Genomic DNA, 15,110 nt, shown 5'->3' with positions numbered 1-15,110 from the left:
ACCATTGTGAATTTGCTGTATACTCGATGTGACAAACATTCTCTCAAAAATCATGAAAATCCATCTTACCTAAAAAAAAAAAAAACCATTGGAGAATCCATTTTTATGTTATTAAAAAATTCACTTGGAATTTAGAAGGAAATTCGTATTTCTTTTTTTTTTTTTTGTTTAATTTCATAATTAGTAAAATTTATTCAAACAATAAAATAGCAGGAGTATAGAAATGATAATCTTATTATAGTTGTTTAAGGTTTTATCAAAGCCATTTGTGTGTACGTAAGGATACGTATGCTCTTATTATTATAGTATTTTAATGATTAATTTATAGCAGTGATGCCCAACCTTTTTCCTTTGACGGGCCACTTTGGTAAACAATTATCTTCAAGGGGGCCACAAAGTAAAAGAGTACAAAAATATTCTTATATATTGGACTTGTTTTCTTATCTTTTATGTCTATTGAAAAGATTATGAATTGAGGTATACATAATTGTATTTTTTGGAATAATTATTTATACGAATTCATAAATTTAAATAAAAATAATATATGAAAATAAATAATTTAAAAATTTTTTCATACATTTTTAAAATTTTTTTTATTTTTAAAAATTCGTAATGGGCCACATAGAATACCTTTGCGGGCCACATGTGGCCCGCAGGTTGGGCACCACTGATTTATAGCGTTATTGCTATTGCGTTCAATGTTTGCAAAGGTTGAATATCTTGATCAGTGGCGGATTCAGATAAAAGGGTGTGAGTGAGTTGCGACCCGGCGTGTTGTTTCCGGTGTTGGAGACCGGTGAATTCCGGTCCGATAATATTTTAGCCGCAAATTAGTTGCGGCCCGACAATATTTTAACTATAGGTGAGTTACGGCCCGAATAATTATCATTACCTATGTATGTACCTATTGGCTAGTAACTATATGTACGATGCGGTGTTGGCTATACACATTTAGCAGTGGCGTAGCCAGAATTTTTAAATGGGGGGGGGGGGCTAACCACTTTTTTTGGATAAGTAAGGTAAAAGAGGATATGAGAATTCACCCTTAACCCCCCCCTCCCCCACCATCTATCACCAAGTTTCTAAAAGTAATTCAAGCATTTTAGTATAGTTTTAAAAATATTTATTAATATATAGTTTATAATAATAATAATAATTTTGGTTTCAGTGTTCAGTCACTTGCTTCACTCTGACAGCTGCATTCTCTTAGGCGGATTTCTGGCAAATTCAGTTATTATTTCACTTTCATCGAATTGCTCTTTTTTATTTATACTAGCCATAGCTAACCCATTCAGTCTGTTTTCCGACATGGTGCTTCTTAAAAAAATGTTTAAGCGATTAAGTGCTGAAAACGTTCTTTCCGGAGTGAAAGAGGTAACTGGTAACGTGGGGAATAATTGTAAAAGTATTTTAATGTTAGGTCGAAGATTGGTGTGATGAGAGAGTGAATCAAGAGCAGAATTCGGTTTTGGAATAGTATTTTGACTCCATTGTTGCATCCTTATGAACAAGTTAGCTCTGATTGTAGATGAGGTATCATCATGGAGATCTTGGACATATATTTTAGCAGCTTTTATAATATTTTTATCGTCATACATATTTAAATTGGCCAGAATAAGTCCTTTAAGTGGCATAACATCAATATGCCTTTGATTAAAACGAGCATTGATTCTATTAAATAATCAAGATACATTATACATATAAACACGGCCCACGGGGGAGGCTATAGCCCCCTTAGCCCCCTTTGGCTACGCCACTAACATTTAGTGATAAACGAATAACGATAAACGAATTGTTCGATACATATGGCAAGTTATATCTTTATATAATATGGATCGTTTTATTGTATTATCTATGGTAATAATATAATATATATACATAATAATTTATAATTATTATATATTATTTTAATTATATATTATATTCTAGAAACGCAAAATATTATTAAATTAATTAGCTTATTTTTTCACACATTTTCTTTTTATTATTATTATTTTAACCAAAACAATAGCTAAAAAATGAAATTACTATACCGTCTTATTAATTTACGAATATTTTTTTTTATTTATATTCTTGAAATGACAAATATTAATAATATACTACAGTATTAGAAAATACGTAGTATTAATAAATATATATTGTGATGTTTATATACATGTACTATGTATAGTATATATTATATATGTAATATATAGATAATTGTATGGGCCGCAACTCGTACGTATCTCTTACAAACCAGGGCCGCAACTCGTACATTATTTAGGGTTTGGGCCACAACTCACCAATACCGAGATAAAAAAAACTAGGGGGTGCTTAGTTCCTATTACCAAAGTAAATAAATAAATATTTCACAATACTTTCTTAAAATACAAATTATGTTATAATTTTTTGTAATTTACCATTTTCTTAACTACGTTCGTTTATTTTACAAATTTATTTTTCTATTTTTTTTTAGAAAATATATCTTTAAATTAATTCATATATATTTCTAAAGGATTTAATTAAAAGGGTACTAAAATCAGTTGGGGAGCCGTGCCAGAGCACCGTTGCTTAGCACCCCTAAACACCATTCTTGGTCCACCATTGATCTTGATATTATATTTTGTTACGAATTATTAATGCGACACCACTTGAAATCCGATCATACGATATATTGAATAATATAGAAATAAAAGTATAATAATGTAGAATAAACAAAAAAAATTGTAGTAATTAAGAGAATCATGATTTTTTCCTCTATAAATACCATGGTAAGGATTTTTATTTTTTACTAACGTTGGTTATCGCACTGTTTTTTGTCTAAAAAAAAAAAAATACAATCCGATGAAATTTGACACATTTCAACAAAATAACCATGACAACAATTTACAATTGTTTTAGATTCTGAGTGAAACGACTAATATACACTTGTTTTACAATAACCAAAACACACATGATGATCATAGGCGGACATTTGGTTGAATTTCTGATAGGCTATAATAATTCAATGTAAAATAACCCGCATAATAAATAATGCATATTTAAAAATAATTAATATTTTATTTTAATGACAAATAACTATTAATATCAGCAAAAATATTCAAAATATCATCGCTTTTTATATATTTGATATATCTTTTTCAATAGGTATATAGTATTGAAAGATCGCTGAACTTATCTTGAACAAACGATGTCCTTAGCCAAGTTTTTATTTTTTTTCATTGTACTGAAACTTCTTTCGCAAGTAGATGAAATAATTGGTATTGTTAATGCTATTGTAAATAGTTTTTTATTATTTCTTATTTTATGATTTTTAAAAAATAGAACAGATAATTATAAAAACAACGAATAAAATTTCTAACAAAGTTTTGATTTTGGAGGGGCTATTCAAATATTTGGGGGGGCCTAAGCTCCTTCCCTCCCTATATCCGCCTATAATGATATGTATATCGAAGCTTATATACGTTTATATGCGCCTGTCTGTAAGATAAACTTATAAAACTAAAACGTATTAAAGACTAAACATCTTAATTAAAAATTATTATATTTTTATATATTACTAGCTGATCCGACAAACGTTGTTTTGTCATATAAATTTGTTCTAGAGATAATTTTGCTAGAAAAAAAAACTAATATAATATAGGTGGGTAAGGATGTGGTATATAAGTGGAAGAGGTATGAAGTGCCTTGAACAGTGATGGAATATAGAAATGAAAAAACATCAAATATTTATTTTTTTAATAATTTATTAAAATTGATCCTTTAAAATTATATATATAGCTAGTTATGAGAATATTAGTAAAAAACAATATCAATCCCTTAATGCAACAGAGTGTAAAATATTTTTTTTATCCCACCTTTCGCCAACACAAACAAACTGGATGGTTTGAAAGCACGTCTTGAGACTTATTGATATCATTGCAAATGCCAATTTAATTGGAAATTAAAGGCATTCAAATTGTATTGGCACATTTGTGGTAGTAATATATTTTCACCTCGGAATTTGCCCTTTAAAATGATGACTTCGATAAAATTTTTCATTAATTTTTTAATGACCAATCGCGTGCCGTTGCACAACCGTGGTGCGTTCAAATTACGAAGCAAAATAACCGAAGATCCAACCTTCAGTTGTAAATTATGCGGTGGCTTGTCTGGTAAATCCAATGAGTTTAAAAACTCTGTTGGACAATTTACAGCTTCATTAGCATCGCAAACTGTATCAATATATTTGTATGACACCAACTATCCTGATAACAAATGTTGTATCTTGAGATTCAATTCGTTAACGTCCCCATTTTTTGCTGTTAAAATTACTTTTTCTGCCAGCCACTTATGATTTATGTATTGTCTGTGTACATTGGGAAATATCTGGTCAATGAGAGCATTTTGCTAATCAATTATTGTGCAGAAATCGGTCGGTAATTTTATACATCCCGTTTCATTTGTAGTAACTTTCCTATCATCGATATCTAACAATTGTTTTGAGAATCTTCTGCATGTGACTTTTTTTGATTGAATCGCAAGTATCGAAATCATTCGCTCTCTATCTTTACATACATGTCGACTATGAATTGTTGACAAAGCTTATGACATCATAGAATAACGTTGTCCTGATCGCGTCTAATCATCAACCGATATGCATAATATTTTTTCGAACTAACTTTCTTGTTTGTTTTGGCACCTGTTGCGGGATTTTGTTGTTTAATATTTATGCAATACCCGTCATTTAATACCAAAAATAAAATTAATAGTTTTTTAACAATTAATTTTCAATTGCGCAGTTATCGATTGGATCAAAACTTATTAAATTGAACTATGATTTATTAAACAATAGCACTTTTCCAAATTTTTTTTTTCGTAAAAACCTTCTTGCAATTACGAACAATTAAAAAAAATTGAGCCAAATCGGCCCAGCTGTTCTCAATTGATGAAATGTTATAGATTTTTAGCTCCATTTATATATATATATATATATATAGATTTATATATTAAAAAATATAATTTATTCGTTTCCATGGCATTACGTACCATAAATAACGATGTAGGTTGTTTAGTGGTAATTTTAAAATTTAAAACACAAGACACAACACCTAGACACGAAATTTAATAGAAAATAAATTTACATGCTTTATATCTAAACAAGAAAAATGTCCGGAAAATGTTCAATCAAAAATGATAAGTTGACCGTGAACAGCAAGTTGATGTCCGCGAAACCTATGAACGAAGACGACCACGGTAATCATGGTCACAAGAGCGCCTGTAAATCAGTTCGAAATTACGATCCTTATCCAACTCAAGACCTTAATTTAGGTACCGTCTATAAGGCTGTCGAGGAAAGGAGAATCGTAATTGCTTTGTCTGTGATCCCGATAGAATTTTTCAAAACGCTTTGCAACCATGGCTGGATGTTGAAAACAAACGTACCCAATTCGAAATACAGTAAGTAATCCTTGTACCTGGTTCGCTAAATTTGTCCATGGACTATCAACACTGGCCAAAAAAAAAATAATAAACCACTTAAGTTCAAATAGTCGATGCGGCTTCATATTGACTTAATGAACTTTCACCAAGATCCAACACGAAACTCTATATTATATACAAACGTTACAAAATTAGATAATATTTTTGTTACAGCCAATAAAACATTAGGGTCACTGTATCCGAACGTAAATCTTGCCAGGACGATGGCCGAGAAACACGATGCCGGACTGATTTGGACAAACGACGTATATTCTGGTAAGGTGCCATGGTCGACATTGAAACCGTGGGTAGTGGTTAATCGGTTTCCGAGGAATGGGTGCCCTGAAATCAAGTTGTGCGGACACGGAATGGTCGGCAAACCCGAGTACGACGGTTATCATCCGCGAACGTATAAGAACACGACTGTCGATAGTGGCTTCATGGAGGACTTTGCGCTAACTGCATGTGTATCGCTACTACGGATGTTTGCCGACAAAATCGTGAAATGCAAGGAAAGTGGCAAGGTGAGGGTTTATCAAACGATTTTCCGCCTATAATCAACAGGGCCGGATTTTTATGCAAATACATATTTTTCTACAATTCACCCATTAATAATTTAGGAAATAGATATATTTATCTTTTTTATGTGAAATATGTCATATTTATCTCTGAATCAATTCTGTGTTATGGAGTAAATATACAGAGATATTAAAAATTGTCAATTTGGAAAAACCAATACTTTATAGTTTATACTTATTATGCTTTTTGTTTTATATTCAAGAAAATATGTTGTATAATTTGTTAATTTATTTTAACGTTTATTAGTTGTTAATCATACAAATACATACATAGGTGGACCCAGAGTGACATTTGACTGTGCCCTGTCATTTTTTAAAAATATAAAGGGGAGGGTATAAACACGTACGTATAGATCGTGTTATGATTTAAATTCTAAAAATAAAGGCTTCGTTAATGATGTAAAATAACGATTGATAAAAAATACATGTAATTATTATTTCAGACTTATTCTGAACACTTAAAGTATCAAGGGCGTATTTGAGTTGTGGCCACAGAAGGGGGGGGGGGCGAAACTAATTTTTCTTCAATACAAATTTAAAAATAATTTACAGTTCATTACAGGGGTGTACCAAGGGGGGGATGGTTGGGTACGGACTCCCATTGAAATTTCTACATATTCAATGGTTTAATAGTAAAGAGTACATAGTGTATTTTAATTTCTCATTATCTTCAAAGTTTATAGATTATACCTATAATATACCTATAATATATAAACCATGTTTAATTTATATTGCTTTTTTAATATTATTTATTATTGTTAATTAATGTAATATGTAATATATTTTTACAACATTTTACTACTTGTTATTTTGGTTAGTGTCAGCATAGTACATCTCACCTGATAACTTATTAAGCAAAGATGGGCAAGTTAATGAAAATAATTAACTGTGGTTAGTTAAGTTAATTCAATTAAATTGCCTTCAGTTAAAGTTAAAAGTTAACAAAAAAAAGAGTAACTCAATAAGTTAAAAATTAAGATAGAAAATAAAATTTACTTAACTCAGTTTAAAAAAAAGTTAATTTTTCTAGTATCATATGTTATACTTTTATTTATAACGAATACGCAGAATACTGAAATATAAATTATAATTTATAAATATCTCGGACGACTTTTTGTTTTATGCATTGGAATTATCGTATTTACCAGCAGGTACCTGTGTTATTAATATCCAATTTTAACTTTACACTTTTAAAAGACTATGCTATTTATTTTTAAACCTGTTTTTAGAACTACACTATAGAGTTAGACTAAACAAAAATTGTATTATTCAATACCGAATAGATCATTAAATAGAACTCGTGAAAATAGCAAGTCTATACAATAGATAGAATATTAATTATTACTATTTACTATAGTATATATAGATTAAAATATAATTTGATTATTATGAATTGAGTATATTATGTTATTATATTAGAAAAATAAATTACCAAAATCGAAAGAATAAGTTTTGTTTGATGGTTCCGCATGATGAAAAAATTAACTTAACTGTACAATAATGATAATTAACTGTAAAAAGCTAAGTTACAGCAATAAAAAAATTAACTGAATAAGTTAATAAGTTAAAAACAAAAATAACTAGTTAAGTTAAAAAGTTTAAAAAAATTAACTTTTTAACTTTTTAACAAGTTAATGCCCACCATTGTTAATAAGTATGTATATATTTTTTTTTGTATAGAATACATCAATTCTATAAATAATTTAATGGTTTTTTTTTAGTTGCATTCTGATAAAAAAAACAGTACAGCATCAAAACTAACTAACTAATTTTACATTTGTAAAAATTGTTAATGATCACATTAATCGTTAATCTCAATTGTATGTTTAAATAATTAGGTTAAGTTATTAGTAAATACCATAAGTAGGGCTATGGAGTTTTTGTTAATCTAAATTGGCAATTTAAATTTTTTTTTTAATATGAGTGTCATTTTCATGCAATATTAAAATATTTTTATATCATAAAATATTAATTAAAAATTAACATAATTTCAAAAATAAGTACAAAAATGAATAATTTTTTAAAACATGCATAGACCTAAAAATATGTTGTACTCTAGAGTAGATAATGTAAATTATGTTCAATGTTCATTTAATTTTTATTAATTTATCTAGGGTAGTGGATATGTTAAGTGTTAATATTTTTTTATTAGGTATGACCTTACCCAAATCCTACAAAAATTTACATTACGGAAATTTTTTCATGTTCTAGTAAAATTATTAATAACTAATGTGTTTATTGCCTTTGATAGTTTAGTATAGAATTAATGTCCATTATTTGGTCTATTCACGCACAAGACAGTTTTAATATAAAATGTTAATCATACATTATACAAAAAAATATATCCCAGGATACCTTATAATTATAAACAGAAAGTCGGGTAGGCACGATGTACAACGGGTTCTAGGCCTATAACCCTGCATCAGATTAAAAATACAGAATTCACTTCCTTGATGCACAAAACATTGTAATACCAGTCTGATGTAGGTTATTTGTCATGACACTTAGTTTGTGTAATCAAAATAACTTACCTATACTATTATTTTTTTTTTAGTATACATAGATTGATTTGTAATTATTTATTTTTAATGAAAAGAAAACCTTAAATGGGAGGGGCATTGTAAAAATGTATAATTAAAAAAAAAAAAAGTGTGAATAGACTCTTACCTACTTTAGTCTTAGCTCTATACCCCAAATCCAAGTTCATACTATGTCCTATACATTTATATCTTCATTATTTATGAATTCTTCTTTTTCTTGTGAGTTACAGCCTTCAAGACCATCCCTGCAAACAAATTTGCCGCCATCTTTCTCTATCTTCTGCAACTTTTCTCCACTGTATATTTGGTTCTACTGCCTTAACATCATTTTTGATACGATCCTCCCATCGTAAACGCGATCTTCCTAACGGTCTTTTCCCAATCGGATTTTCTTTAATAACCATCTTAATAAAATAACCCTCTTTCCTCCAAGCATGTCCAGCCCACATAATATTCTCCTTGTAATTTCTACTATAATATCTGGTTTTTGAAACAAGTTCTTCAGTTCATCACTATTTATGAATTATTTTTCTAAATACATAGAAATTGTTGGTTTAATTTATTTTAAAATGAAAAAATTTTATCTGTTTAATCTAATCATTTACTATAGTAATTAAGATACACCATATCGTTTTAAAAAAAAATATTTAATTTGTAATTTACTAGTTATAACTCATCAATCCAATATAGAAATATAAATTATATTAAATAAATACATATGTATTCATAGGTGGCTCTACGGGGTGTGTCTTGACACACCCTAATGTGAATAATGTGTATAAAAAAATTGAATAACTACAGTTAAGAATATATGTGTATACACATTAATTAAATTTTAGTTTTTGGTAAGTAATACTGCACAAGGGTGTATTTGAGGGGGGTGCGAAGGGGGGCATTCGCCCACACATGTCTCGTATTTTTTTTTTAATATAATCCATTGTTTTATTTTAAAAAATATAATGTATAAATAATTAAGAATATAAATTACTAGTTTATCATTATAATATGATAATACATTCAATAATATAATATGTCAATAAGGTCACGGGTATCAATTTTTGTTTATCTTCTTATATCATAACATTTTTGGTTGTGGAACGAATAGTGGTATTATCTTCCACGGATATTGCTACGATTATAGACATTTATAAACGTCCCTGAACTTGCCCCACCCACTTACCAATTAATGTACAAAATCTGTATCTACAGTTAGCAAATTGTTAGCAAATGATAGCAAATTGATTTTCAGAGTTAGCAAATTGTTCATTTTTTCTTTACAATCAATTTATGTTTGGGTGGGCCAAGTTCATGTAGCCTACCCACTTTACGTTATCAGCACAAAATGCATGCCAAAGGTTAGCAAATAGTTAGCAAATGATAGCAAATTGATTTTCAAAGTTAGCAAATCATTATAACTTACCTAAAAAACGTTATTTATATGGATTATATGATTTATATGCCAAGTTCATGTTAGGTTAATACGCAAATGGTCATGATCTTAACTTGTGCCGAATATAGTTGTTTGTTTACTCGAGACATACAGAGCGTTGATATTGTGCTTTAATTTTGACGTTATAGTGTTTTATAGTATATTTTGTATTTTTTTTTTTTTCGTATTCGATGTTTTAACTTTTAATATTATAAAAACTAATTATAATTAATAATGCTATTATTGTAAATTATATTATTATTTGATAATTGATTGTGTATGGATGGTTAAAAAAGGTTATTATTATTTGAGCACGATGTACAACTGGTAAGTGATATCGTCGGCTATCGCCTAACCTGCGCGAAACCGTACCTTTCTCTCGCAGAAATGAGTATATATGCTGATTTGTGGTACCTGATATTTCCCCAAAAAAAAAAAATATAAAATCGGTAAAAGAATAATTTGAAATGCTTATTCTCTTCGGAAAAATACTGAGACCTCAATTAACCCAATTCTACTTTCATAGTGTCATACGATTGTTTTAGGCAAGATTTCAGTTTCGCACTTAGCGGTGGTGCAGGGAATGCATTGCAACCCCAAAAGCTCTCATGTATAAGTTTAAGGAGGCCCCCAAACCTTTATGGTATGATTGTTAAACTCAAATCAAAAATAGGAGCCCCCCCCCATAATATGACTTGCACCGAGAGCCCCAATTCCTTAGTTGTGGCTCTACAAAAGTTAGTTAATCTTACCAAATTAAGAAATCACTAACCCCAATGTACAGTGTATAATAAATAGTACCTATCGGTAGAAATAATAGCTAATTCACCCTTAATCCCAATGTTGTTTTTATTGGTTAGTGTAGGTTAGGTTTTGTTAGTACTAACACGGTTAATTTTAAAATTTATACCGTAAAGTGAGTGTAAGATTGGCTACCTGAACTTGGCCCACCCATATGAATAACGTTTTTTAGGTAAGTTATAATGTTTTGCTAACTCTGAAAATCAATTTGCTATCATTTGCTAACTATTTGCTAACTTTTGGCATGGATTTCGTGCTGATAACGTAAAGTGGGTGAGCTACATGAGCTTGGTCAACCCAAACTTAAATTGATTGTAAAAAAAAAAAATGAACAATTTGCTATCATTTGCTAATAATTTGCTAACTGTTGATACAGATTTTGTACACTAATTGGTAAGTGGCTGGGCCAAGTTCAGGGACGTACATTTATAACCATAACCGATGTATTTATCAGATAATATAAAGTAATTTAAAGTAACACTTTTTTTACCATATATTTACTAGTTAGTCATTTTTTGATGCATTTATGTATATTGTATATTTTTGTATTTATTAGAGCTATATAAGTCCTTAATAATTTTATTCGTCTAATTTTTTTTTACAACATAATATCTGGTATTTTTTGTTGTGCACAAATGCATGCATATCTATGTACTTTATAGAGTTAGAAGCCCCTAACCCAAATAATAATCATAACAACTGACAATATTTATTCCCATATTTTTTAACTTGCAAATAATGGCCAAAAATATATTTTTGTAAATTGAAAACATGGTTGAGATCAAGAATAGGTTAGCATTGACAAACAAGTTTGGATTTGCTGCATGTGTATAAAAATATTATAGTACCTATTGATAAAATAATTAACAAATTTGCCAAAATGAAAAAAAGAAATTTGAATTTTCTATAAACTTAAATTAAGTTACCTATTTTTATTGTTTTTTGAAGTTTTTAAAAAATAATTAATAAGTACTATTACTACTATGATTATTTGTTGTTTTTTTTATACAGGATTCAGACTATTTGTGTTTTTATTATTAATATTCATTTTATGTGTAGTAGGTTTTAAATATATTTATTAAATAAATATTTAATTTAATTTAGTACTTGTATTTTTATTTATTCACTCGAATAAACAACACAAACATAAGCTGTAGGTAATGGACCAGAGGCGTACATAGGAATTTTTAGGGGGTCCAACATTTTTATTTTATCTATTCTCTAATTATAATTATAGTTTAATTCAATACCAACAAATTGCTGTTAATAACTATAATAATAGTCACAATTATTATACACACATCACACATATTCTTCACAAAGATTTACTATAGTAGGTAGGTACTATAATTTTAAATCAATTTTTATTTGGTAATAAAATGTTGTAAAAAAATATATTACATTACATTAACTAACAATAATAAATAATATTTAAAAAGCAGTATAAATTAAACATGGTTTACACATTTTAGGTATATTATATAATCTATAAACTTTGAAGATAATGAGAAATTATAATGCACCATATACTATTAACTATTAAACCATTGAGTAAATAGTAAATTTCGATGGGGGTCCGTATCCGAACCCCCCCCCCCCCCTCCCCCCTTGGGTAAGCCTTTGTAATGAACTGTAAATTATTTTTAAGTTTGTATTGAAGAAAAATTAATTTTGCCCCCTCTCCCATAGCCTCAACGCAAATACGCCCTTGATACTGCAAGTGTTCAGAATAAGTCTGAAATAATAAATTATTTTAAAATTCCTAATACTTCCAGGGAAATTAACTGGTTCACGATAAAAAAATCACTCTGTATTTTAACTTAGAATTGGTTTTGTTTCAAAATTATCATAATATTTTTTTTTTTTTTTTGTTAATTCAGAATCTAATGAATTTTTTAGCTTAGAATATAAATTTTGTTTACATATTTTTTAATATTTTTGTGTATAAATGCGCATATTCAACAATATTTTTTACATAAAAATCCGAGCTTTAATAATCACATACAGCACCACCGATATCATATTATTTTCCTCGATATTCTTTTATCTTGTCCAATCTATTATAATACGAATTATTTTTTAAGTTTGTTCACCTTGAAATACAAACAATCCTATGTATGCGAAAATGTTATCTTTTAATACAACCGGAATTTTTAATAACACATAATATATGCATAAAAGAGAATTTTTTATTTCTATATTCGATATTGGTTTTCATTTGCTTTTTCGAGTTCCAAACGCATATTGTAAGTCTTGTCTGCTGAGGTGTATATATAATTCGAATCTCATGATTTCAACCTTACGCACTGCTGCAGGTTCCTCTTTCGGCACTTCGTTTCGCCGTGGAAAAATGCAGTGCATACATAACCGACGGGAAGCTAATGGATTTCATTAGGGGCGCAAATTCGACCGAATGGAAAACTTTTTTCCACAATTACCGAAAGATCGTCAACGGAAAACGTAATTTCGCCGTGTCGAAGTCAGACTACGCAGAGTTGCGCTATTTGAAAACGACTACCCGAGACTTGGTGGAGGAGATGAACGGTTTGAGACCGCAGACGGTGAAGATCGACGGGTACAAGAACATTTGGATACTGAAAAACAAACGGCCCGCGACGAGCGGCTCAATTCTGTTCAACGACGTGGAGGACGCTTTGAAGCACTGCCCCGCGCTGAACAGCGGCAGCGACGATTACGTTGTGCAGAAGTACATCGAGACGCCCCTGCTGAATGACGGCCACAAGTTTATGTTGCACGCGTGGCTGGTAATTTCCACTCTCGACGGCTGTCTGTCCGTTTGGCTGTATCAGACGTGCTGCATGCAAACAAGCGTGTACGAATTCTCGCTGGACCTGAACGGACACAGGTACTCGCCCAACGCTCATCTGATGCAGAAGCTCGACCGGATACACTCGACAACGTGTACGGTCGGTGTGCAACGGCTGAAGCACAGGTTCAACACCATGGCGGGCGGCGGCCGCGGCGTCGTGGCCGTCAGCTCGAGGATCAGATCGTCGATCGTGTCGGCCGTTACGGCTACCGCGAACGCAGGTACCGTTCTCAATCTGCGTCCCAATTGCTTCGAGCTTTTCCAAGCCACGTTCGTAGTGGGAAACGATCTACAGCCGTGGTTGATCAACATCAGGTCCGACCCGACCCCCACGCACTCGTTCAAGTTCTCGATGCAACGCACCGAGAGCGATATAGCGAAGAACATGGCCAACATGATTGTTTGCAAAAAACGCGCGTCCAAAAATCAAATCGGAAAATTCGAATTGCTCCATGTGGGCTCGATACCGAGAAAAGAGTACGAGCCGTGCGCGTTCGTCGTAACCTCGGTCCCTAAGAAATCGAAATACAACAACTGTGGAAACAATTATGATTACATTGAAAGTTTTCCATCCGAAGATTCCGACCGTAGTGTTGCGCATTCGGACGACGGTTCTGAAAACGATTCGGAAGTCGATTTCGAAAATGACCAAATTCAATTAAAGCAATTTGAACGTATGTTTGATGGGAGGAAAATCAAACCAGAATTATCGGAAAGTTATTTCCGTGCTTTGGATGAAATGAAGTTAAACTTGGACATAATTAAAAAATATTGCATTAAAGAGCATCTGCACTAAAATTTACCAAGGAGCTTTGTAAGCTTATGCATACAATTTCATGTTGTTATTGTGTCAGTATAATCCTAACAAAAATACTCTGTCAGCTCCGTGTAAAAAACACCAAGTGAAAAAAACTTAAAAGGTAAATGCTATAAAATGTGTGATGTAAGGTGGAATTAAAACTAATGGTCTAATGTGTAAAATATATATATATATATATATATAAATAATTAATCCAAATTTAATAAAAATCGGTTATTTATATTTATTTATTATATGAATTATTTTAACTAAAATTAATCCCAATTAATTTACTTGGCTGGAATTGTATTTATTTATTTTAATGGGATCTGCATTTTTTATTACATAATATTTAATACTTGGCTAAACATTTAAGACTGAATATTCTAGACAAGTAAATTAAATTTACACTAATTTTAGTTAAAATAATTCAAATAATAAATAAATATAAATAATCAATTTTTATTGAATTTGTATTAATTATTTATGTATACATTTTACACAGACCGTTTATTTAGATTCCACTTTATATCACAAATTTTATAGCATTTATCTTTAAGTTTTTTTCGCTTAGCGTGAGTTGACGGAGGGTTTTTGTTGGGATATCATTAGTTATTTAGTATAATTAATAAAATTAATATAATAATATTAATAGTATATAGTATAATTTTTTTGAGATGTTAAATATCGTTTA

At 30.1% G+C, this 15,110-nt stretch overlaps 1 protein-coding gene across 1 annotated transcript; it reads left to right on the top strand.

Moving 5' to 3' along the window:
- The first annotated feature begins 5,126 nt into the window (after positions 1 to 5,126).
- Positions 5,127 to 14,413, top strand: LOC112679408 (tubulin glycylase 3A-like). The gene is made up of 3 exons (XM_025549197.1): positions 5,127 to 5,418; positions 5,614 to 5,963; positions 13,103 to 14,413. The coding sequence occupies exons 1-3, from the start codon at positions 5,127 to 5,129 to the stop codon at positions 14,411 to 14,413; spliced, it is 1,953 nt and encodes a 650-aa protein (XP_025404982.1).
- The last annotated feature ends 697 nt before the right edge of the window (positions 14,414 to 15,110 follow it).

Source organism: Sipha flava, unplaced genomic scaffold (genome assembly GCF_003268045.1).
Source record: "Sipha flava isolate LNK unplaced genomic scaffold, YSA_version1 134_pilon_pilon, whole genome shotgun sequence".
NCBI classification, from domain to species: Eukaryota; Metazoa; Arthropoda; class Insecta; order Hemiptera; family Aphididae; genus Sipha; species Sipha flava.
The sequence above is the reverse complement of the archived record's forward strand: the minus strand, read 5'-3'. Positions and strand labels throughout refer to the sequence as shown.